The sequence below is a fragment of the Drosophila kikkawai genome, chromosome X (genome assembly GCF_030179895.1).
Source record: "Drosophila kikkawai strain 14028-0561.14 chromosome X, DkikHiC1v2, whole genome shotgun sequence".
Taxonomy (NCBI): Eukaryota; Metazoa; Arthropoda; class Insecta; order Diptera; family Drosophilidae; genus Drosophila; species Drosophila kikkawai.
Genome location: NC_091733.1, coordinates 27379909 through 27406516, shown reverse-complemented (window position 1 = coordinate 27406516; position 26608 = coordinate 27379909). Strand labels below are relative to the sequence as shown.

Genomic DNA, 26608 nt, shown 5'->3' with positions numbered 1-26608 from the left:
GAAACTGTCATTAAAGCTTAAATGAAAAATGTAAGAAAAACAGTGCAAGATAATTCCTTAAAATAGAAACTGAAAAAACAAACATTTTTAAATAAATATAATTAATATCTGAGTTACAAATTGAGTGCTAAGAAAACATAACTTTAAAATTAATAATTATAGCCCTGTGAAAATCACTTCACAACCACTGTGCGCCTAGAAGAGCCTCATAAACAAAACAAACGCCAAAAAGACCAATACGGTGGTACGCAAAAAGAAGAGGAGGCAAGAAAAGCGATTACGTCAACGAGGGCTGTTATGACCAGGTCCGCAATAAGGGGGAGGTTTTTAATATTTACAAAGATTTAGAAATATTAATATCAAAGCATATTTGTTAGTACAAAATCAGTACAAAAATAGTGGAAAAAATTCTACAAATATTGCATAAAAATATTCCACCGTGCCTGTGTTAACCAAAATAATTGTGAAAATATTTGTGTGTCTTTAAATAATATTTTTAAATAAATAAAATAATTCAGAGTATTTTTAATAATTTATTAAAAGAATAATTATAAATAATAATTTAAATTTCAAAAATTGAGAACATTTAATTTTATAGAAAATCTTAAAAATTGTTTTTAAATATAAGATTTGTGAGATAATTTTTCTTTTACTAAAAAACTCAATTTGAAGTATTTTGCATTCCATGTTTTGCAATAAACACTCCATATTATGGTATAAAATGTTGCATATTAGTCCCCCCACTTACCCCCCCATCTAAATCCGGCCCTGGCCTCTCTGCCACGTCTCCACCGGCAGCGACGCTGGCGCCCAAGGCGGTTAGCAAAAGCGTCGCGCCAAGCGATTTAGTCTACTCTAAATCGTCGCTGCCCGAACCCGCGTCTCCCGTGCTCTACTCCCCACACCTCAGTTCCCCAATTCACCCACTCCACACGCGTGTAATTTTGATTATATTTCTCGCCGTGTAACTGTTCCAATTATTGATTTGTGCAAAGACTCGAAAGAGGCGTCGTCACACCTCCCCAAAAAATAACACACAAAATAATGAGATAACAAGTGGAAGGTGTTGCTCATGTCTTTACATTTCTTTTGTCGTCTTCACTGCCAAAAAAAAAGGTGTTGTTGAGTCTTAAGGCCATAAGATAATTTGTACAGCTTCTAGGTTAACAAGTTTATTTATAAACATTTTTAACAACAGCTCTCCCACGCAACAAATTAATAACACAAAATAACAAAAAAAAACCTCATGAGTGTAAAGTGAAAAGACCCAAGCAGACTTTTTTTTAAGTGCAATTTGTTGTGTTAAACTTTTTGTTAAGTGATCATGGCTGGCGATGCGGAGAACAAAAGGGGCTATCGCACCATTTTTCGCAGCATTTCCCAGGTGTTCTATGCCAATGCCAAGAACTCCAATAATTCCAACAACCACAACAATTCACACAACAATCTCACCAACAACAACAACACCAGCAGCTACAACAACAACAGCAGCAACAGCGGCAGCATCATCAGTGAAAACAATAATGATAGTATCGGCCGGCTGACAGTCACCCTCACCAGCATAACACCACCCACAGCCACATGGACATCGACATCACCAACGATTTCCACATGCACCACAGCATCATCCACTGTGTCGTCAGCGGCCTCGGCCGAGTATATATCCTGCAATGAGTGCCTGGATCCAGAACAAAATCAAGAAATAAAACTTGGGATTGAGTCGGCTGTAAGTCAGGACAAGACTCTGGATCAGGATATATCTACAGCTCCTAGTCCTACACCTAATCCGGATCAAAATCAGAAGCTAAGAGCCAGTTCCATGCTGGACTTGACTGCCAATAATCGCCAGCACAGTGCCTTGAGGGTGAGTCTGATAACATTTTTTTGTATATATATTCATTACCTTGAATTTTAACGAGCCCTTGGGGGGAAATATATCAATTGTCCTCCTTGAAAAACATATGAGGCACCCATCGATCACAGGCAGCGACATCCATCAAAAGGGTATTTCATAAGGGCAAAGCCAAATACAAAAAATAATCACCATATAGAAACGAGAAGTTAAAAAATTAAAATAGCCCTAGAGGTTCATGTTACAATTTTTTTAATGATTTTATATATCTATATTTGATTTTTTAAAATTGATTTTTTTAAATTTGCTTTAAATCTTCACTTATAACCCAGGGGTTCTTTTTACAAATATTGATGTATTAACACGATATATACATCGATATTTTCGATATTTTGACCTTATGATATATTGTTTGCTATATTTTTGTATATTTAAAAATATATATATATATTAAAAGTAGATATATAAATCTATAATTAAACGTGACAATATATTTTCTTGATATTTTAAATGTCATATTTTTCAATATTTACAAATACCGATATTTGACATGAAAATCGATATAGAAATCGATGATATGATCCGTCATATTTTTATATATTTTTTAAATTATACAGCATTTCAAATAAGTAAAATATAATATAAAAATATATTGAAAATACTATAATATATTTCTATATTTGATGTATAAGTTTATCATAATTTCGATATTGTACGATATATTTTTGTTGCTTATAAAATACCTTAAAATTATCTACCTACCAATATAATTTATTTAATTAATTTTTAATATGTGTTAGAGATTACAAGACACAAATATAATATTAATTATGTTATATCATTCACTGCTTTATCAGAGACCTAATGAAAACTGTAATTGTGAAAACTAAAGACCCAAGAATACTGATTTATAACCCAAGTCCACGGATACTACAGTAAATGCCATATAAAAATGTAGATTAGGCACAGGTGTTTGCCCACAAAAGCCCCATAAAGGGGCAACTCTTCTTTCTTGGCGATCTTGGACTGATAGTTGTATCAGTATCAGTTTGATTTATCACCGATTCGTAGGATTTTCCCTGTTCCACAACAAATTTCACTGGGCCTGACGGATTCAAACTCGTTTACGGTCTGTTAGAGCTTTTTGCTTTTTATTTGGAGGAGCTGTGTAGGGTTGAGTGCCAAAAATTAACATTCAGGTGAAAGTGAAATGAAACGGGTTTTCCTAAATGCAGTTTCTAAAAGTTAGGGGCTAAAGATAAAATAGGTAGATTTTAGAATAATGCCAGAAGAAGCAAGACTCATTTCATTTCATTTCTTAAATGGTTATATAAAAAACAGTACCCATCAAATTACATAATGAAGTAAGGTTTTACTAATTAATTGATTACAAAAAATGTGGCCTGAATTAATTTGTTTGTACTAAAAAGAAAAAAAGCAAGCAGTAAATCATTTAAAATAAGTTTGGGTTTGAGTAAATATTATTTCGAAATGCGATTGCGAGGGGCCAACAGATTGCACAGAAGTTTCCATTGTGCTCAACACGGCACACCACACACTGCACATCGACCACACACACCACACACCACAGACCACATACACCTCCTCCCCCCTGCCCCTACTCTTAACCCCATGGAAGTGCACTGATGCAATGGCAAAATGCATTGCGCATGGTCTTTATTTCGTGTCTTTGTTTGCTTTTAGTTGCGTGTTTTTGCCTCTGCTTTCGCCTACTTTATCATCCTCCTCGTCTTCGTTTTCATTTTCATTTATATTTCCATTTTGTATATATTTTTATTTACTATTATTGTTTTTCCTCTTAAACTTTGTGACTTAAATGCAATGTGCAGCTGCGCACGCGTTTTAAGGGCGACTTGCAAGCGTTTTCATAGCGAGTTGCTAGCGGTTTAAAAGCGAATTAAGTAAAGAAGCCGGAATAATATTAAACCGAGTCAAATTGGCATAGAAATTACTCTGTAATTTTCTCTGAGGATGGAAATGAGGGTACACAGTCGAAAATGATGTTTTCCAATTTAAATATTTAATTTAAGAACTCTTTAGGGTTGTAATGATGCGATTTAGGGAGGTTTTGTTGAAAATACATGCGCAAATCTTGGCAGTTGGGAATTATAGTGCCAAGAATGGACCTGTATTTGATGTAAAGTTCTGTTGGGGATTTTTATAAGCTCTTGTCTTCTTGCATGTTTATTATAGGTATTAAATATTATCATATAATATTAATATTTATATATTAAAATTTTAAATTTTTTTTATAATATTTAGATTTATTTTTGTAATATTTCTACTTATTTTTATATTTAGATTTATTTTTATAATATTTCTATTTATTTTTATAATGTTTAGATTTATTTTTAAAATGTTTAGATTTATTTTTATATTTTTAAATGTTTTATATTTTTTATATTTTTTTATATTTTTTTTATATTTTTTATATTTATTTGTATAATATTTATATTAATTTTTGCCACATTTATATTTGTTTTTATAATATTTCTATTTATTTTTAAAATATACTATAATACCCATATTTTCTAGCCGTGTAAAACTGGGCTTATCATTCGGTTCGCCCAAGAGTGGCGAGTGAGACAATTTTGTCATCAGTTCACGATGCGAGGCGTCGCATAGACCCTGTTGTGTGTGCATTTCATTCCCATTTGGCTGTATTTATGCATTTTATTTTCCCAATTTCTCGCTCTGATTTGCCTCGTACTTCTGATAGCAACAACAACAAAATAAAACACCACCAGCAAAATTTCTCTTTCAATTTTGTATATAGTGTTTTTTTTTTTTGTTCTCCTTCAAGTGGAATTGTCGTCAACTGATTGACACTTGAGTTGACATTCTCATTTCAATTCGAATTCGGCTTCCCCAAAACCCATATTCAGCTTCCATTTTCACCCTCTTTATGCCACTTGTTTTTCACATTTATCGCCAGTCCCTTTAGGTTTTCTTGAATTTTTCTTTTTTTATCTATAATTTTGGTATCTTAAATGTGTTCTATGAGTCACTTTTTAGGGTTTATTCGAGGGCGATGGAGATATATGGGTTATTGTAGGTTCTATGGGAAAATAGTGGAAATTTGGGTTTACTTTTTGGTATTCAGAATGAGAATTATAATTATTTTTAACAGTGTTTTTTTTATGTATTTAAAATTTACTTGCCTGCAAATTTAGAAAATAGCTAATAAGAAATCTTTAATTATTTTTTAAAATTTGTTGAAGATTTTGTAAAATTTTTAAATAAATTTAAAAATATATAAAATTCAGAAAAACCTTTAATTTAAATAAATACACAGATTTTAAAATCTTTTCTTAATTCTATCTATTTTATTCCGTGTTTTTTTTAACTTTTAATTTAATTAAATTTAGTTTTTAATTAATTTAATTTAGTTTAATTTTTAATTTTATATAATTATATTTTTTGTAAAATTTCTTTTGAATAGCTGTGTAGCAATATATTTCCTTATTCCACTCCTTGAAATGAATAATATTATGGAATTTCCCAATATCAAGTGACGCAGTATGCAAAATGCATTTGTCACGTTCTCTAAAAACTGATAAATTAAATTGCAATAAATAATAAATGCAAATGTAAAAGCTATAGATCAAGTTATTTATTATAAAGATTTCGATAATATACACTACAGTATTTTATTTGAAATAAATTCCTCATATTTACCTATTTAGTTTAATATATTTTCACATAATAGTTAAAATATCTTTGAGCCTGACTAATTTAATTTAGCGCCACTTTAATCATTAAACCCAAAGAAAACACTTAAAAATTGAGCACATTTTTATCGCCTATTCCACACAATTTTCCACAAATTGTTTTTATTTATCAATTATTGACTAATTCCCTGGATTAGATTTCACGCCTGAATACTCCATATAAAACACCAAATGAGTCACTCATGCTGGCCAATAAAAAAAGAGCGAACTAATTTGAGTCGCTTTTTTACCACCAGCTCTTTATTTTAATTTGAGGCGTCGCACAGTAGCGCCTCTCGAACAATTAGCGTTGCAAAAATCGAAAAAGTCATGTTCGCAAAAACGATTTTAACCATACTTATTCGACAGGAAATTTAACAAGGATTCAAAATCTGCAATAAAATAAATTTTAGGATTTTTTTTGTAGAAGTTATGAGCATTTAAAGTTGAACTTTGTTTAGTTTTTAGCATCATACAAAAAAAAATGTGTAAATTGGTCGACTTTCAAGTAATATTACAAAAAAACCATAAAACCAATAGTCATGGTTTTAACTTTAAATGATAGATACATTCATAAACTATTAAAGAACCTAAAAAAAACGACACTTTGGTTTGGGCTTCTACAGGTAAATCGCTACCTGCCAGGTGTCCATTTTTTTCACCTTTTTCTGCCTAAAGTAGTCTATATCTTTTGTCGCCAATGCCGGCCACTGACTACACTATGACTACAAGTTCCGTGGATCTTTCCTGGATCAGAATTAACTTTCATCGGCTGCGTCGAGCTGCGTCTGCGGAAATGCAACGCAAAAAACCAAAACAACTCAGGGTAAAATATACCAAAATACCGACACAAGTTCATACATTTCAAGAAATATACTAACTGTAGCGCGTGGCGGTTACACTTCGAATTAAAAAAAAAATTTTTTTATCAATTTTTAAATTATTTTTATTTGAGCAAATACATAAAAATAAACATAAAAAATTAAATAAAAATTTTTGTTTAAAAATTGTTTTCATTGAAAAAAAATTATTTTTTCACTTTGATACCCTTTAAAAAGGCGTATTTGTGGGCGTGGTACTTTATGCAGTACATATATATATTTTACAACAATTACCTGTCCAATGCCGTTTAAATTATTCGATTACCTTATTTGGTTCAAAAGATATGATTTTTGCAACGCTAAATGAGAAAAGGCGCTACTGTGCGTCGCCAAAGGCCCCTCCTGGTCACCCCACTGGCATCACCCCTCCCCCACCCCCCATGCGGTCCACTCGATCTATCTGTTGCTGTCGCGCTTAATAAAATTCATTAAAAAGCAGGGGAGCGGAGAAGCGGAGCAGCAACAGCAACAATAAAAATAATAAAGTGGAAGGAATGAAGTGGGTGGGGGATGGCTTCAAGGGGTGGGCACCCATACAAGCACAGTCGGCATGCAGGGCAGCATCAGAGGTGGCCAGCTTGGCTATATAGTTCAGATCAAAAATGTATATTGATGATACTTTGAAGGTGGATAATTTTATATAACTACAGGTGCAGCTTGTTTTATGTTAAATTTTGGTAATAATAATTATTTACATTTTTTTTGAGCCTGTTAAATATTTACTTTTGGTTTCGTAGTAAAATTTCCAATTAGGTTTAGCTTAGAGTTTGCAGGAAATAGTGATATATATATCCTTTATCAATTTAAATAATAAATAAATATAATTAGAATTAATATATTAAAATAATTTAATCGGAAAAAGAGAAAAATACTTTTTAAAACATAAACTTCGATAGTTTAACATTGCGATATATTCAAAGGAAAAAAATTAAAATAAATTAGACAAACTTATAAAATAAATACAACATCAATAATATAAATCTTTTAAGCAATAAATATGACACTTTTATATTTAAAAAATTCATTATATTAAAATATACGATATATTCTATAAAATCTTAAGAGAGGGAGAGAGATTTTTTCGATATTTTTTATACGATTTTTTTCGATAAACAATGATAAAAAGTCTTCTAGCTAGCATCTTTTTAATATTGTTTTTAACATTATTTATGCTATTTATTATTTATTTTTATTTTTCTTAAAGAATTCCTGTTCTTTTTTTTTTTAAACACACTTTTTCACTTTTGGCTGTAAGTTCTCAACATCACTGCCTCTGCCGGCGTCGCAGTCAACTCATTACCGACAAAAACATAATGCTGCCAAAGACGCGAGTCTGGATCTGGACAGGGACTTGGATGGGGACATGGCCAACCGTCAGTCATCATCCACGGGCCAGAAGCCTAAGGCCACCCCTTTTTATTTTCTCTTGTTGTTTTTTTTTATTATTATTTCGGCCGAGGAAGACCCGCAGAAAAACCAAACCAAATATGAGCCGGGTACAAAAAATATAAAAAAAAAAAAGAAAATCGACGGCAACTGAAAGCGAAAACATGGAAAAATATGTTCTTAAGAAATTGATTTTTCCATAATTGCGAATAAATAATACCCTGTTATGACAATTCCAATGAGAATTATAATATCTATTGGTATAATTTATAGAAAATTACTTTTAAAATATTTCAAAATGTTTCTAAATTAAATTTTTACAATTTGTAAATTTAATTACAATTACAGGGTAACTTTTTTCTTTCTATTTGTTTTTTGATAATTATGATTGATATATTTAAAAGTAAATAATTTTTAAAATATTCTAAAATTCCCCTTAATTTAATTTTAATAATTTGTAATTTTAATTACAATTACAGGGTAAGGGAAATTCTTTACCCCTTTCAATAAGAAAAGTTGCCTGCAATATTGGTCACAGCCTGAATGCATTTCTTGCTTTCTCGTCGTCGGCTGTGTATCTGCTGGATACATTTGATGCTGACAGAAGCGGAAAAACAAGAGGCAGAGCCAACAACAACACTGCTGTTCATTGTGCTTAATTAATTTAGTTCAAAGATCAAGCGACCATAATGCTGAACATTGCCTGCATTGCGATTCTTCCTCAGACTGAGACTCGTTTCGTTTTCGATTTTCTTCCCCATTTTCTTCCCGCTCTCCAACAGGCAGATGCTTTCCCATCTTGATCTCTCCCCCCTTCTCCCCCTTTAGCATTTCCCATTGGGTCTAGCTTCTACAGAATCCGTTGTTTGCCCAGTCTAAATATCGGACACTTGCTATATGGACTATAATATATATGGTATGGGGATCAGGAATATACATATATCAACTACTACAGCTGGGTTCGCACTGTTAGCATTCAAGATAAGTTTGGGTTTACAATTGTAATTATTAAAGTAAATTTTGAAATATATTTTATAAATATATGTACTCAAAGTTATAGATCATATAATATATATAAATATTTTTCTTAAATCTTAGAAACATATCCCAAGTATAAGCTTGATATCAAAGCTATTGTTTTAAGTTGAGCTGTGGGGCTTGTCCAAAGTGCAGCTCTCATTTCCATATCTGAATCGCTTGCAAAAACCATATATTGTAATGGGTTTACGCAACTGTTGTATATACTAATATACTATATATATTTATATATAAGGGATATCGCGGATCTTGCGGGTAATACTCTCGATATGCTTAATTAGGCAACAGGCGTTGGGTATAAAAAGCGTCTTTTGTCGCTGCCACGCCCCATAGCCCCCGCCCCCCCTTGCCCACCCTCTCAACAAACACACACCCAAAGGGGGCACACATGTTGTCCATGTTCCATTACACACATGTTCCGCACTGCACTGGCCTGCGTGGTTTGGTTCTGCTCTGGGCTTTTACCTCCCCATCGCTCTGATCTGTGACCAACACTAGTCATCAGGAAATTTAAAAACCTCGGTGGTTAATGTGTGATTCATTGCTTGTAATTTCCATTTTACAGTTTGTGGAATTCAGACTATTTTTATTTGAAAAAGTAATTCAATAATGTGATATATATATATAAATGAAATAAGTGAGTAAATGTTTGATTTACTTGCTTATAATTCCCAACTTAGAGGTCGAAAATTCGAATTTCGATTTTAGAAAATTCATAATAATGAAACTAATTTAATATATGTATATATAAATTTACGTTTGCTTAGAATTCCCAAGTTCTTTTTCATAAAAGAAAATGTAGAGCTTCTTGCTCTTAGTTCAAGTTAATTAGAGAATATAAAATCACAAAAATATATATATTTATTTATTTAAAAATTATATTATTCTCATCGATTTTGGCATAAAGAAAAATTAATATTAATTTTTTTTATGTCAAAAACCAAAGAGAATATTATAAAATTTATATATATTTTTTATTTGAAGAAGAATCCCATATTTTGCAGACTAGTGTGGGAGTGGTGCTCGCTTTCTGTGGGTGACCGGAGGTCGGCATCGCTATAGCCACCGACATCTGCTGTCGACGTCGCCAGAGACTGCGGCAGAGGCAGCAGCGTCGACGCTTACGAGGCGTACCGCCGCCGCCACCCAAGAAAAAATGCTCGGCGGCATCTTGAGTTCAATTTCAGTTGATATTCTGTTAAATTCGCGAACGCGTCGCGCCTGCAGCTCCGATCTGTAGGATCTACTCTATAAGAGAAAATAATAAGAGAATAATAAAGTCCGATTTCGTAATACCGCCATCCCAAATCCCCGCTTATCAGTCAAACTGACTGAACTTTATATTTTTTTTTGTTCTGTGCTCGCGAGTTTTGAAAAATGAAAGGAAAAACGTGATCGATCGATCGAACGGAAGAGTGGATCTATTGTGTGAGAAAAATAGGGTAAAGAGTGGAGAGATAACTGGCACAGAAATGGGAAAATCCAGGGGCCAAACCCCTTTTTTATTTCCCCTATTTACCATATATAGTACACGATTTACATACATGTACATATATTAGTAAATAAGTACACATATCGTGTGTGTTTTCAATTGCAATACTTTGTAAGCATTCATCATCGTTCATTCATTTGTCGCTATCCGCAAATGGATGTCGGTGAATCATCCCATCGTCAGCATATAGGCAAATCCAAAAGATAATTTACGATTGTTGTTTTACATGAGTGTTTTTATATACATATGTTTTCCTTGGGATCTGCATAATTGGAAAGGGTTCTATGGACGGGATCATTGGGGTCTTTAACCAAAGCCCAAAAGTATGCCAGTGATAAGGATGTGAGCTTATCGGTGGAGCGCTAAGCCATGCTCCTAGAGATGATAGACGATTTTATGGACATTAATTAACAAAAATTAACAAGGAATGGGATTAATTTTATATCTTTTTATTTTTTTAAGTACTTGATTTAAAAGGGGAAAATTTTCAGGAAAAGAATTAGTCATGTTTTCTATTTAAATTAATTTAAAAAATTCGTTAACCATCTTATTTTCCATATCAAAATCATCTTTTTTTTTTCAACCGAAAACCGATCATGATTAATGGCCAAGATCCTAGATTATGGAATGACTAATAACAAGAAGCCAAACCGAAAAAGATTTAAAGATCTCCCATTGCGATAGGCATCATGTTCCCCACTTATGACGATCAAGAGATTAATCTGCGGAGCCTCGTGGCTTGGCAGCTCCTCAACTCCATTAGGGCCACTCTCGCCTTCCGTTTTTATATTTTAAATATGTGCACTTATAAAAAAAAGTTTGGTTGAAATGTAATATATTTATGGTATTCAAAAATATCTTTAAAGCCTTGCCTGCAATGTATAAGCAAGGTAGTAAAAGAGAACATATAGAGGTTGAGTCTAATTAATTTGTATTTAAATTAAAATTAGGTATAAATTAGGGAGTAAAATATAGTGCTGAAGTGTATTAAAATTTTAAAATGATAATATATATTTTATTATCAATTATTCAAATCACATATTCGATTTTCCTTCAAAAAGATAAGCTATTTAAATTCTCTCAAAATGTTTATTAAATTACCCAGCTTATTATATTAAAATCTAAAAATACACCATATATATTATTTTTTTGAGTGCACATTCCATATTTTCACATTACACATTCCATTTACCTGGCGGCACCTGTGAGGCGTAGGTGATGTTGCACAGTTCTCGGCTGGCCAACCTGTTTCTCCAGGGGTTTCTCGACTCTCGATGAACGTCTCTCGTTTCTCGGTTATCTTGTCTCACTTCTCACCTCTCTTCCACGTTTTCATGGTCTTTAATTTGGGCTCTGGAACTGGGAGAGGGTTAAGCCCCTTTTTGGCCGACATGGTTTGCTGGATCGGTTCGGTTAGTGACTCATCCCCCATTATCACCACAACATATACAAAAACAATACATTTTCAGCTAGAGGAAATGCAAACAGTTAATGTTTTAACCTTGCGGCGGTGGTTTGGAAAAATGATTTAGGGGAATTTTCTATGGCCGCGGGAAATGGTTTTCCCTAATTGAAAGAAATGTAAAAACGATAAGAATTAACTTCTTTTTTTTTTTTGTATTTAATGAAGCGAATCATAAATTATACTTTTTGGTAGTTAAGAAGAGAGTTAATATCTAAAGTGATTTTTAATTTGGAATATTTAGGGTTTTGAAATATTAGATTTTCTTAATTATAGTTAGAGTTCTATTTCATAATTAATGCTACTTAGTTTTTTTCAAGAAAAAGTGTCATTTCAATTCGAGAACACTGACCACTCCGAGGGTTAAAGCACAAGGAGAGTGCTGCCATGTGGAAGACTCGGCTTGGAAAGACAGTGGAAGTGGGGGGCCCATTGAGAAGTGCAGAGTGCAGTGACTCTTGCTCCAGTGTGAGTGAGATAATAAGTACTAGTCGCTGGGCTCAGGAGGAAGCAAGACAGCCACAGAGGCCACTGAGATAGCGCCTTCACTGGAAGTTAAACATTAAAGTTTTAAACATTTTCAAGAGATTGAATTGCGACAGCCTGAACACCGTAAAAAAATACAATAATAAAGTTTAAACATTTGTTGTTTTAAATCCATTTTTTTATGATTTAAAACAGGAATGATCATTGAATCCTTTTTGTATTTCACGTGCCTTATCTGGATTTTCTTTCTGTGCTCTCTCACTCTCACTCCCTCTCCCTATCTCTCACTCCTTCTGACAATATAGTACCACTATCTCTTCAAGTGCCTCATTTTGTTGTTATTTTCTCACTTAACCATGAGTTGTGGTCCCATAACTCAGCATGCGATAAGCTAAATCTCCGGAAAAGAACCGAGAAGAAGCCAGTGCCAGTGAATCTCCGAAATCAATTCGAAATGCCGGCGCTACCAAACGAAATCGATTGTCAGGGATCGGGGGCTGACATTAATGACAACTTTGGAATGGACTCACACATTTACGAGAACCTGCCGGGTGGTACATCCCCTAAATCTTCTTCACCCAAGAGCCCGAAGAATCACCCTGTACCGATTCTTCGCAAGTATTTTCGACGCGAGGCAATCTACGAGAATTTGTGCGCCGGCTGCGGTTACGGGGTATTTGGAGCTCCAGGTCGTTACTGCCATTTCTGTCAGTGCATCGTTAGCGGGGGGGTGGTGGTGCCTGCAGCCCCTCTTGCAGAGAATTCTTCAGAGAATCCTCAGGATAGCAATATCTATGAAAATATCTGTGAACTGTGCCGCGGCATTTACAGTGACAACGAAAAGTGTCAGTGCCAGAAGGAAAATGAAAAAGAAAACACCAAAGACAATTATAGCACCCCTAGAAACACCACCCTAACACCCACACCCACCCCCACGCCTCTGCCAACGCCTACGTCTACGTCACTTCCAGCGGCAAAGACCAACAGCCGATCGCGAACGCTCTTGAACTACTCAAAGAGCAGCGCCGCGACCTTGACACGTCTCTTTGGCTCCCTGAAGCAGCTCAACCGCTCGGCCTCCCTGCAGCGCAAGCTTTTCCAGCGCGAGGTGAAGGCCGGCGGCGGCGGTGGCTCCCTGGAGATAATCCACAACGTGGACGAGGTTTTTCGCACCCAGGAGACCTTTGACATGCAGCGCATTTGCCAGCTTAAGAGCGAGCTGCAGCTTAAGACCAGCCAGAGCGATCAGCACATCTATGGGCGGGTAAGGGAGCCGCCAGAGCCGGATAAGGCAGAGCGCAAGCGTCCGCGACTTTCACGCATGCGTCTGCTGCAGCAGAGCGAACGGGACAGCGGCAGCGACTCCAACGAAGGCAGCGCTGGCGATGGAGCACCAGCATCCTTGTATTTGAACGAGAGCATTTGTCACTGGATGACGTCATTGCGGCAACAAGTGCATCACTATGACGAAGGAGCGGGGGCGTGGCAGCAGCTGCCAAAGAGCGTGCCAGCCGCCTACGAAAGGGAGCCAACGGCGGAAGAACCTGTGACGCTGCGCAAGGAGGACAAACTAAGTTTGATCAGTGACTTTAAGAGAAAGCTGCAGCTGAAGAGGGAGCCGCCCCAAGATCGTCGTTGCGGCATAACGGCCGAGTTTGTGAATGAGTTTCTCAGCCAGAAGAGCCACCCCCAGCCTGAAGAGAGCCAGCCCCCAATGACCGTGAGCAGAGCAGAAGAGATGACGGCACTGCCCAAAATCCCACTCTTGCCGCTCATGCAGAGCCTCGCTCTCTCGATCAGCCTGCACGTGTGTGTGCGTGGCCCGCTCAGTGCCTATGACAAATCGCTCAGCCAGTGGCTTTGGGAGCAACAACAACGCCTGCTGATCAACGGTTATCGCGGGAGAGCGCGTGACCCAAGGCACGAGGGGCGGGGGCGACGTCTCTTTGCTCGTGCTCTGGCCCCAAGAGCCCCCAGTTCTGTTAGCAGCAGAGCGTCTCTCATTTTAACAGGAATGTCTGTTGGCCGGAGCTGCATATCCCCCCACTTCGGCAGAGGGGGAGCAGACCAGAAGCCTTCCTCTGACAAACGGTATTAACTAAAAATTAATTCAAATGCTGACTTACAGTCACTGTTAACCGGAATTCGAGCGCCAAAGGGGAATATACATTTCATTTGTTGATTAATGGGGCCTCTATTTGTCATTATTATCAGCATTCTTCGCAGTACATTTACAGCAGAAGAAAGAAATGTAGTTTCTTCCACCGATCCCGCGAATTCCGATTAGCAGCAGTTCTGTTAGTATGGGGAGCTAGCGAGAGAGCGCCTCTCAGCGTAACAGAAATTTCTGTAAGCCGGAGAGGCACCAGTGCTGCCGCCGCAATCTGTGAAGTACAAATTGCTGGATTTGGATAGAAAAGTATCTTTGTATATTTGCCATAGAGAAACATTAAAGAATATAGGTACTTTCAATATTTTTTTTTCTACAAATAAATTAAAGTTTATAGTAACGTCCATATTTAGTCAATATATAAAATATATATAAATAGGCAAACATTTTAACAAAAAATAAAAAAATATTTTCGCTGTAATAAACTTACAAAAACTTAGTGGAAATGTAAAAAATTACAGATTTGTGGTTAATAGAATTAAAAAAATATTTAAGTTTACTTAATAGTAGCCAGATCTATCAAACGAAATTAAAAAAGCGCCAGCACTGGTGGCTCTCTCTTGCTGTGCCCCCTGAGAGGGCGCCGTATAAAAGATGTGAGTAGCTGAGAAACAGTTTCAAAACATTTTTTTCAGCGTACGTGACGACGTGTATGCTGCTGCGCGTGCGAGCGGGAGAGCGCGAGAGGGTGCCAGTGTTAGTGCGAGTGATAGCGCAATAAACAATAGTAATAGCAGCAGCAGCAACAACAACAACAACAGCGGCCACTGCGCAGGCGGCAGAGCTTTGATGGCAGCGCCAAAAACAACAGGCGAGGCAGAGCGCCCCAATAATAATAATAACAACAACAGCAATAGCAGCAGCAATAACAATGATGACAATGACAGCAGCACAAACAACAATAACAACAATAACGGCAACATGAGCAATTGCAATGTCAGCGATCAGCAGCAACAACAACAACAAAAGCCACAGGAGCAGCAGCAACAAATCACACAGGTCAACATTCATTAAGAAAATGAAAAGCAACAACAAAGAGTAAATTAAAAATAAAGCAAACACAGGGAGAAAAAATATAGACATAGTGATATTATAAACATTACAAAATATAAAATATTATTTTATAATTATGCCAAGTGTTAATGTGATAAAATGTGAATATTTAAAATTGATAACTTTCAAGTGTATTTCCCTGTTTTTGCTCTGTGTACTACTTGATGCGTTTCACTGCAGTTTGAAATTGACTAACGGTTCGCGTGCGACAGGGATGCCAACATTCGATTGGCTATTGGAAAAAAAACAACAACAAAAAACAAACAAACAAACTTATCTAATTAAAAACAACCATTAAATTAATGAAAAAAAAAAACAAAAAAAAAAAAAGAAATGTGGAGGAAACACAAGCAAATTTGCTATGCAAACAAAAGATAACTATAAAATAATCAGCGTTTAATTAACGTTCTTTTTTTTCTGTGGTGGTTTTGGATGATTGCAAAAAAGTGTTACCATTTTTTGTTCTTTATTTTTTTGTAACCAGGTTAATTTTTTTGCATTTATGAGAGCTTGTTAATTATAAAAAACAAAGTAAGGAGGGTTAAAACCCCCACAAATGTCTATTAAGAAACCAAATTAGGAAATTAACTCATTGAAAATTAAGTATATAAAATTTTAAAACTAATAACAAAGTGATTACTGAAGTATTTTTTTTAAATTTTTAAATTAAAAATTTATAAAAATTGAAAAAACTATAATATCTAATTGGACATGATAATTGTTAAATAAAATAAATATTTTAAATCCCTTAACTAACGCCGCGTTCCTTAAGTCAATTTCAAAAGGATAACGCCCAATATTTTCTACCGAAATATATGTCAACCTGAAGACGATCTTTGTTTTCCCACCTTCATTTCTGTAGAATTGCGTTATCAAGGTGCGACGACCGGCGCCCAAGGTTCCGGTTCGAAGTCCGCAAACGGCTTTAAGTAATCCCCGTCAGGCGGATAGTGAGCCGGATAAGGAGAAGCATAGTCCTACGATGGATATGGAGGTGGAGGAGGAGGACGAGGAAGAAGAATCCATTTACCAGCCCATTTGGCAGTTCAAGACTTTGGAGCATCCGGAAATAGTTGAGGCCCAGGCTACAAACGCAGAAGATGACGACGATGAGGATGATGAGGAGCAGGATGATGATGATGATGATGATGATGAGGATGAGGAGGAGGTCCTGGAGGACTACGACGAGTCCCTGCCCTCCGATGCCGATGCAGACGTTATGGCCCTCCAAGCGGCCGCTGTCTTTGCCGCTGGCGTTCGCCACAAGCTTTCCACTTCCACGCTGACAAAGCGCTCCAAGCTAATGCTGCCCACGCCCCTGCCATCGCCCACCGCCTCCATGGACCAGGGTGCCTGGGAGACGGACATGGAGTTCATGTTCCATCGGGAAAGCAAAAACGCCGAGGAGGCCGAGGCGGCAGCAGAAGCGGCCGATAGCCTGAGTCTGGGCAGCACCATCACAAACAGTACAGCCACTATGGGCTCCATCAGTAGCACGGGGAGCAGCGCCAGGCATCCAGTTGCGCCAAGGGATCAGGTGCCCGTGGAGCAGGCACCCCTGATTCATCCCATCCTGCGGAACATATGCATCTTCTACAGCCCCAAGGAGCCCAAGAAGTACAGCGCCATATTCTACGAGTACCAGCGATCGCAGATCCACCTCCGCTTCATGACCCGCATCCGACGTCCTGCTCCACCGCCACCAGTTCCATCCTCCACCCAGCATCCTCAACAGAAGCCACCGCCAGCAGCAACAGTCCAACAGCAGCAGCAGAACGACGACAGCGGCTGCAGCTGCGAGGCAGAGGATCAGGTGGAGGCGGCCATTCCCAAGCCCCTCAAGGAGGAGTGGGCGCGGGCGGTTCTGGCCGCTGGTGTTGTGCATGGCAAAAGGGGCGTGGCCTCGCGAGCGGGTCGCAAGCTAAGAGTGCGCTCCAATGCCCGGCTTCTGCTCACCGATTCGGTGCTGGCATGGCGGGAGCAGCTGCAGGATGTCCACTGCTGCGAGGACGAAGAGGATATGGTAAGGAATCGATAATATAGATATAGGTAATGGTGGGAAATATAGTAAACAATATAAATAAATTTAGGGGTTAAAATATTTAAGGAATTTTAACTTTGTGTGGCTTTTTTTTAACTTAAAAACAAACTGTTGTTATAAAAATAATAATTCTATATAATATATCTCTCTATAGTTAGTTTTAAATTAATTTTATATTCACATTGCATCAAGCAAGCGACCGTGACTTGACTGCTAATTGATCGTGATCAAAACTTTTGCTGGGAATTAAATTAAATTTAAAATAAATAACTAACTAATTAGATAGCAAAGTATATTAAGGAATTATTAAAAAACATTTAATTTGTATTTTATTAAATTTAAATTAAAATGAAATGTTTTAATTTAAATTAAATTTAAAGAAAAATTTGTTTAGAAATATTTAAAAACATTTAATTTAAATGTAATTGAAACAAATGTTTAAGAATTATTTAAAAACATTTATTTTGCATTTAATTTAAATTTAAATTTATTTCTTAAAAATTTGTATCTTTAAATTTAAATAAAAATAAATACAAATTAAATGTTGTTAAATATATCTTTAATATACTTAGTTGTCTAATTAGTTACATAATTATTTATTTTTAAGTTAATTAGTTATTTTTGTGTAATTAGTTATTTTTTTCTTAGTGCACTCTTGTCACCCGCAATTCATGATGGTTACATTCCCTCGGCTTCTTTATTTGGCCATTGTTTCCACACATGTCACCTGTCACATCAATTAAATCCCGCAAATGTATCTGTATCTGTATCTCGGTGCCTTTGCCCCTACATTCAACGGAACGGTTTCATTGCGATTGTTTTCAGCCGATCTATGCGAACCTCTTTGGTGTTGGAACTGAACAAGTTACCCAACCTTCCGTTTTGTTTGGGGTAACCAAAGTTTTTGGGAAATGCTTAAAGCACTGGGAATGTCTACGTTTTTTAAAGGTTTATAAAAAATATATAGGAATATTTAGGTTTATGATATCAGCATTTGTAGCTCAAATATTAAATTCAATCAATAAGAGTATCTTTGATTAAAAAGGAAGCTTTAAAAAACAGCAAGTCAACGGTATAGCAGTTTGAATAATTTAAAAAAAAAAATCATCACATACATATATATAGTTATAACCCTGTATAAAAATTTACATATGTACCTACCTACATTGCTGCTGCTTTCTGCATAATGTATCTTTATTTATTTTTGCCTCTCACGTTTGTTGCTTTCTGTTTTGCTGCATTTGCCGCCGCTGCTGATGCATTCAGAAATTCCATAGAAATTTTGCTGGGAAAAAAGGGGATTTTCCCCTTATTTTGATACCCCTTTTTTTCAAAATGTTGTATCAGATTTCGGGTAACAACAATTATTTATTTTGTTTGATTTATTTTGCTCGTTTATATTTTTTGTGAGCTTTGCATATATTCTGTGCACATGTGTGTGGTGTCTATAGTTAAATTTTTGTGTGTTTTTTATAATAAACTTTTTTGGCAAACCGGTTCTCCGCTTGAGAGGAATGTGCTTTTGGTTTTTAATAACCTTTTGAGGGGGTATATTAATACCTTTGTATTCTCCATGACGTTCGTTTTTGGTTTAAATAACTTATTAATTTATAGTAATTAATATGTCTGAAAATGGCATATTGTTGTGATTCATTATTATTATTTAAAGCAGTTTTTAAGGGCATTGATATGCCGGCTTTAGCATTTATCAGCATTTAATTGGTTAATCATTAGTCAAATATTTTGTGTAAATCTTGAAATGATTTTCCTTGTATTTTGCCTCATATATATATAAAATTTTTTTTTTTTTCATTTTCTCCTTCCTTTGCCTTCTCAGAACCGAACCTTTGGCTGAGCCACAAAATTTTATCGCTTGGATTGTAAAAAATCATAACGGAACTTGAGTGTTCCATAAATAAGAGGCCAGGCTTTGTGATGTGTGGTTAGCGGATATATCATCATTTATATATATAATATACATATATAGCTAGTGATGAGGGGCACCTAAAATTCAGTTATAAATAAGACTGATTAAGACCTTAAATAATTATATTTATTCTTACCATTGTGTTGCTTATTTTTAATTCGTTTAATACGCTTTATGAGATGCAAGAAATTCGCTTCTAGTTGAAATGTGAAAAGCAGCCTGTCAAGCGGTTTCGAGATAAACTGATCACGAATTAACTTTTGCAGATATGTGAGGGCCATTGATCCAAGTTTTTTATACTCAATTTTTTTGTACGGAAAGAGGCTGGGAAAAAAAAACTCAAAAAAACCCCTCGCTCTCAGCTAAAAAAGCCACAAGACCAAAACAAAAAGGTCGAACTGAGCCGCCTTTGTTTGGCTTTCGGTTTATTTGTGTATTTTCTTTGGTTCGCTACGGTTTTTTCGGTGTGGCTCTTTTGGTGTTTTCAATGAATCACGATATAGCAACAATATATGTAGATACAGATACAGATACAGTATCTGTAGCTGTAGCTGTGGCTTTGCAAAGGCAAAGCGAACACATGTACTACCGGCCCCGAGGTCGTATCAATTAAATTGGCGGCTGGCCTGCCTGCCTTCTGCCGTTATTATTTCAACACATAAATTCCAGTTTGGCAGAAATTATTGTTGCTGCTGCTCTTGTAAAATCAATGTTAGCGCAAAATATTTAAAAATACAAAACGAAACCGACTTGGCCAAAAAACCAATTGACTCTAAATCTGTTAACAAGTCCGGGGCTGCTTGACTTTTAATTGCTTGTATTTATCGATTGGGTTATAAGTTATCGAAAGTGATATGATCCCGATGATTTCGATTGTTTGCGAAGGTAATTATTAGGTTTAAAGTTTTCCATTGTTTATGAGAGAGAGAGAGAGAGAGGAAAGGCTCTCATTTATATATTTTTTATTTTTCTATTTTCCGATAGCAATCGCAGCAGATGTGACGGAATTCGAGCCGATTCACTATACTCTTTCTGAAATAGGGTTTCCTACTTTATTTGTTAAATATTTTAGACTAAAAATTATATTATTTTATATTATTATGTTATTTTAAATTATATTTTTGCTCATTATTTTATTTTAATATTAATAGCCGAATATTTGTCAAATATTTTTCTTTAATCAATTAAAATATTATAATTTAAACATTTAAAGATAACATTATTTTTGTATTTTTTTTCTTATAAAAAAGGAGAAATAACTCCAACTGGGAATTAAATTTAATATTATAATTTATAATAAATATATATTATACATATTTAAGTATTTATAAATGTTTAAGAAATTATTTAAAAACTTAAATTACATATTAACATTTTTTTTTTTTTAATTTTTACTAGTACCTAGAGCATTTTACTATAAATAAATTTTAAATTCTGCTTAAATTCACTCTAATTTTCACACATTCGAGATTCTGAGAATAATATCATAAAGCTTTCAACTGGCTTAGGGATTTTTTTTTTAGAATTTTTCTGTTGGAGTTACCTTTGACAGGAAAGCAGAAATCCAGATGTTGGAACAGACAATATTCAGGGGAACTTCAGGTGCGAAAACTAAGCTGTTTTTATTTATTTTTTTTTTTTTATTTGAGGGGAAAACTGACTAGAACTTTTGCTGTGTTTTATGGATACAGGTTAGATTCGCTAAAGAAAACAATTCTGTAGTAAATTATTTAAAATATTATAATCAAATTATTAACAGCATTAACTAGTATATATTTTCGTAGCACTTTTATTTTATTTTCTTTTTTAATGCATTAATTTTGTTGAATACAATTTCCCCTATAGACAGTAACTACTGCATGTATAGCGTAAGAACGGTTTTAAATGTCACCCATTTAACCGGCTGATTTTGTTTATGCCACAGTAAATAAGGTGGAGTGGGTGGTGGCAGCTGCCGCGGGGTGGACAGCGGGCGTTGGTGGGTGGATCCAGTGGCGATAAATGCATCCGCTGCAACACCTTGGAGCGGCACTGTTCGATTAGCCGTTATCTTGGACGCTTGCCGCCTGCATTACTTCTCGCGGCGGAGCCGTAGCTCTGCACGATTTCTTACAAATCGCAATCAATTCCTTATCAATATCGCTCCATTTTGTGTTGTTGCCTTTTTGTTTGGTTTCTGTTTTCGTGCTTCTTTTTTTGTGTATTGTTTTTAGTGTGTGTTTTTATTTTGTGTTCCGTTCCGGACGGAGAGCAGAGAAAGATATAGCTGGCATATACACATATATAGCGTGTGCGAGTGAGCGAGTGAAAAAATCGAAGGAGATAAGAAATGACGGGCAGATTGAATCCAAAGCGAAGGCTAACAACGGTGAGCGATGGGCGGAACCGAAGAGAGTGAGAGAATAAAGAAAGAAAGAAAGAAAGAATAATACTGAAAAGTGAAGAAGGAAGGAAAGGAAAGAGAAGGAACCCCTCTAGAAATAAAAGTTACTGTGCTGTGCCGCCGAGATCTACAAGACATTATCGAATATGAAATACCGTGTTTTTTCTTGAATGATCGGGTTTGGTGTAGTTTCCTCAAGAGCAGTGACAGTAAGCAAAAGTTTTGTGGCTTAAATAGCCATTTTTTAGTTAAAGATTCATTTTTAAATAATTTAAAAATATTTAAAAAATATAGCAACGAATTTTATCCATATTTTCATCCAACTACATAATTTCTTTCAATTTATTTAATAAATTAATTAAACGAGTTTTGTGGTTTTCTTAAGACTTAAATAGCTATTTTTTTAGTTAAAGATTTTTTTTAATATTTAAAAAATATTTAAAAAATATAGCAACGAATTTTACGTCCAAACACTTTCTTTAAATGTATTTAATTTATTTTATTAATTAATTAAGCAAGTTTTTTGTCATTCTTAGGACTTAAATATCTATTTTAAAGTCAAAGCTTCTTTTAAAAATATTTTAAAAATATTACCACTAATTTTACCTATGTTTTAATTATTTTAATTTATTTAAAAATTAAACTAATTAAAGTAATTTATTTCAGCCTGAGTTCAAAGCTACTAATATTAGCTTAAAAAATATATTTAAAATAGTTTTACAATTTTTTCTTTAAACCATTATTCCCCTTTGTGTGCTGTTGCCCCCCGTGAAGGGTATTGTGTGGCGAAAAATCGTAGAAAAAAATAGAACTAGACATCGACAATGGCACGAAAAGTTGCAATTAATTTGCAGACGTTACTCGGATTGTCGGATTGTGTATATCTCAATTGTTTACTCCCATGCCATGTAGCTCTTTCCCCCAACTCCCACAGATATTTCCCGAACTGAATATATTTATGCATTGCGTGTCTTTTGCAGATTGTGCCAGTGACTGACATTCTGCAGGCGCAGCAGATCCAGGAGGACAATGAGCTACAGCAGACGCAGCAGTCAACGATCCTGCAGCGCTTCAAGAGCGTATCCATTGGTAACCTGCTGGACCTGCCCGGTGAGGAGGATAAGAAGTCTATCAAGAATCGCATGCGGATGAAGTGTAAGTTTTAGGTTTATTATTTATTAATTTTTTTTAAAATTATTTACAATGTCTAAGGGTTAGTTTGTGACTTTTTTTTTTTGGGTAAAGCCTGCTCCTAGAGTCTTTATTTGATTATTATATTCACTCCACTGCCTGGATAAACAACTAAAAGAAATATATATCTTTATTTAAAAGTAAAGGTAACCAATATGTCAGCTTTTTAGGTAAACATATCAATGGTTTCTAATAATTCATTGAAACAGCTGTGAGGAAAGTCAGAGTATTATGAGCTAATAATACACATAAATATTTAGCACATGTAACCCTAGTCATCTTCCGGTTCAAATATTTATTTATTTTGGCCCAATATAACCAAATCCAGATCTTAGCCAGACTTTAATGTCCGCTTAGAGGCCTTTAGTCATCGCCTTAAAATGGAACCAAAGATGACTTTCCTTCCGAGTAAATATCCAAGAAACCGGTTAAAGGAGGGCGCCCGACAGTCTGCACAAGATAGCGATGATCTGGGGAGCCTCCATAACCAAGTAGAAACCAAGAAAACACTTGAAAAAAAAATAGGCTTTAAATTTGATAGTAAAATAGCAACTAAAAGGAGTCTAAAAGTCACTGAAGTAAGCTGGAATATTTAGGATTTAAAAACCACATTAAATCCTAATTATAGCTTACTTCTCTGATTTTTCTTCGGTTTAAATTCTATTTAAATTCTATTTAAATTCTACTTAAATTCAATTGAAATCCTATTTAAATTCTATTTTAATTCTGCTTGAATTCTATTTTAATTCCACTTAAATTTTACTTAAATTCAGCTAAAATTCTTTTTAAATTCACCTAAAATTCTTCTATTTACATTTTATTTATGCTCATATTTTCTTCAAGTGCACACAACCATACATATTCGAGGTGTTGGCCTTTTAAGGTCGTTGCAGCCCACACAGAGACCGAGTTGATCGAATGACTGACTGACTGAATGACTTATTGAGCTGCCACATGAATGGGAATGCGAAATCGAATGCTAGAAGTATCTCTCTGGGCCTCTCTCTATATGTAGTATCGCTGGGATTTTTTCGTTAATGAAGCTTCCCCAAGCTGGTTTCACTTTTAGCTGGGAGTTTTCTAGCCTCTCATTCTCTATATATATTTATTTGAGTCGGTAGCTTATTTTGGATAATGCAAATGAGACGCTGGAAAAATGAATCACACGATCTGCGTAAGGCGAGGAATTTGCTGATTGCCGACTTGACTGAGTGGCTTATTGACTGACTGACTGACTGACTGACTAACATTCCCGGGGACAGATTTGTTTTCCTGCACAGAAAAATTCATAAGCACTTGGCAGGCAGCCGGGAGTGGCACGAATCGATCTCACAGGGAATGTTGAAAAATTCCATTAGCATGTCCCGCTTTGACAGGCGTTTGTCGGAATGTAGGAGATATAAACTGTACTAAAAACAATATATAACACATAAATAAAAAATATACAATTAAATTAAAATATATGAAAAATATAAAAATATATAAAAAAATATAAAAATATATATATAAAAATATCTCAACATAAATAAAAATATATCAAATAAAAAGTATATATTAAAAATATATAAAAAATATATAAAAATATAAAAAATATATGAAAAGATATAAAAAATATTTAAGAAATATATTAAAAATATATATGAAATATATAAAAAATATATATAAATAAAAAAAATATATAAAAAGATATAAAAAATATATAAAAAATATATAAAAAATATATAAAAAAAATTATACATAAAATATATAAAATATATAAAAAATACAAAGAAAAAATATATAAAAAACATATAAAATATATATCAAAAATATATAAAATAATTATTTAAATGTATATAAATAAACTAAGCTAACAAATGCTCAATTGCTTAATAATTTCTATCAATTTCTCTTTTCATGTCTCCCAAAATCGCTCTGGAAATCGTCAAACCCCTGCAGTCGCCGTCAACAGCAATGTGTTTCGCATGTAAGTAGCTCCCCCTTTAACCCAATATTTTTGCATATAATTTATTAATCCTTAAATTATTCTTAATTTAGCAACCGCTCGCCCAAGAGCGAGAAAAAGTCCAGGGGTCGCCGCGGTCAGGTGAACAGCCTGTATTTGGATGAACAGCAAAAGTATCCGCTCTTTGCCGCCCCCCTCAATGCCCTGGAGCTGAACATGACCGATCATCCGAATGTGCCACGCTTCGTGGTGGATGTGTGTGCCTATATCGAGAAGCCGGAGTGCATCGAACAGGATGGTATCTATCGGGCCTCTGGCAACAAGGTGCTGGTGGATGAACTGCGCCGCAAGCTGACCCACCTGTACGATCCCCAATGGCTGCAAACGGACGACATACATACGCTGACCAGTTTGCATAAGCAGTTCTTCCGGGAGCTAACCTCTCCGCTGATCACCCAGGAGGCATACGAGCGTCTGGGCAAAAGCCTGGCCGACGATGCGGCCATTGAGCGGATGAGCCTGGCCTTTGACGATATGCCAGAGCCGAATCGCTCCACATTGCGCTTCCTAATCAAGCACCTGACCAGGTGAGATCTCTAATTGTGTGTGTCCTATAATAGGGTCTTTATTAAAATGTGTGTGCGTGTGTTTTCCAGAGTGGCTGCCGCCAGTGCCTCGAACCGCATGCCGTCCACCAATCTGGCCATTGTCTGGGGCCCCTGTCTGCTGAGTGCCAATCAGATTCATTTGGACATTGGACGCATGAATATGCTGGCCAAGGTGCTGATTGAGAACTATGACCGCATTTTCCATGCCGACAATGAGCGTCTTGTGTGCTAATACAAGCCCCGGTTGCTCTGTCTTAATCTTCTCCTGCTGCCACGCCCCCTCAACATCACCCCACCCTCAACAAGCATCACTTTAAGGACAAACCCAGCATCGATTTAAGTGCCTCAAGACATCACCATCCTCTTTCACTTAATTTTAGTTCTATTTTCTTTTTTTTTTTTTTTTTTTTTTTTTGTATCTCATATGTTTCCTTTTGTTAATTTTAATGTTTTTACTAGTTTATTTATTCATTTGGAAGCGTTCCATCGTCATCCAGCAAATACTTACCAAAAAGACAGTAGACTAAGTTAATACTAAAAAAAAAAAAAGCTAAAGAGAAAACTCGGTTATAAGGACTGCGTGGCGGTACAGTGAGCACCCCATAACATGACGGAATATTCAGCAAAATAATTTTAATTATTATTATTATTATTATTATTTTTTTTTTTTGTACAACATCGTATATGAGATGTGATATTCCCTGTTGCAAGACATGAATAAAATATGTGTATTTATATCTATAAATTAACAATATGAAATATATATACAAATAAAGTGCAGTAAAGAACATGTGTATATGGTTGTTGTTTTTTAGAGTGAACTTTAAAGTTGATTTTGATTTGAAAAGTAAAAAGAGAGAAACATTTTTGGGAATATATATAAAATTATTCAAAGCTTAACAAAAATTAAAATAGTTAATTTTATGAAATTAAAAAATATAACTAATTAAAATAATAATTAT

The 26608-nt window shown here is 35.2% G+C and overlaps 1 protein-coding gene across 2 annotated transcripts; it reads left to right on the top strand.

Annotated features, from left to right (window-relative positions):
- The first annotated feature begins 855 nt into the window (after nt 1-855).
- Nucleotides 856-26436, top strand: RhoGAP18B (Rho GTPase activating protein at 18B). Of its 2 annotated transcripts, XM_017181762.3 has the most exons (8): nt 10259-10316; nt 12652-14419; nt 15134-15497; nt 16414-17574; nt 22883-23057; nt 25032-25059; nt 25131-25625; nt 25695-26436. In XM_017181762.3, exons 2-8 carry the CDS (start codon nt 12783-12785, stop codon nt 25876-25878), a joined length of 4044 nt encoding a protein of 1347 aa, XP_017037251.1. In that variant the 5' UTR covers nt 10259-10316; nt 12652-12782; the 3' UTR covers nt 25879-26436. The 2 variants fall into 2 exon arrangements, with proteins under 2 accessions (XP_070144012.1, XP_017037251.1); XM_070287911.1 differs by lacking the exons at nt 10259-10316; nt 12652-14419; nt 15134-15497; nt 16414-17574 and adding an exon at nt 856-1864.
- The last annotated feature ends 172 nt before the right edge of the window (nt 26437-26608 follow it).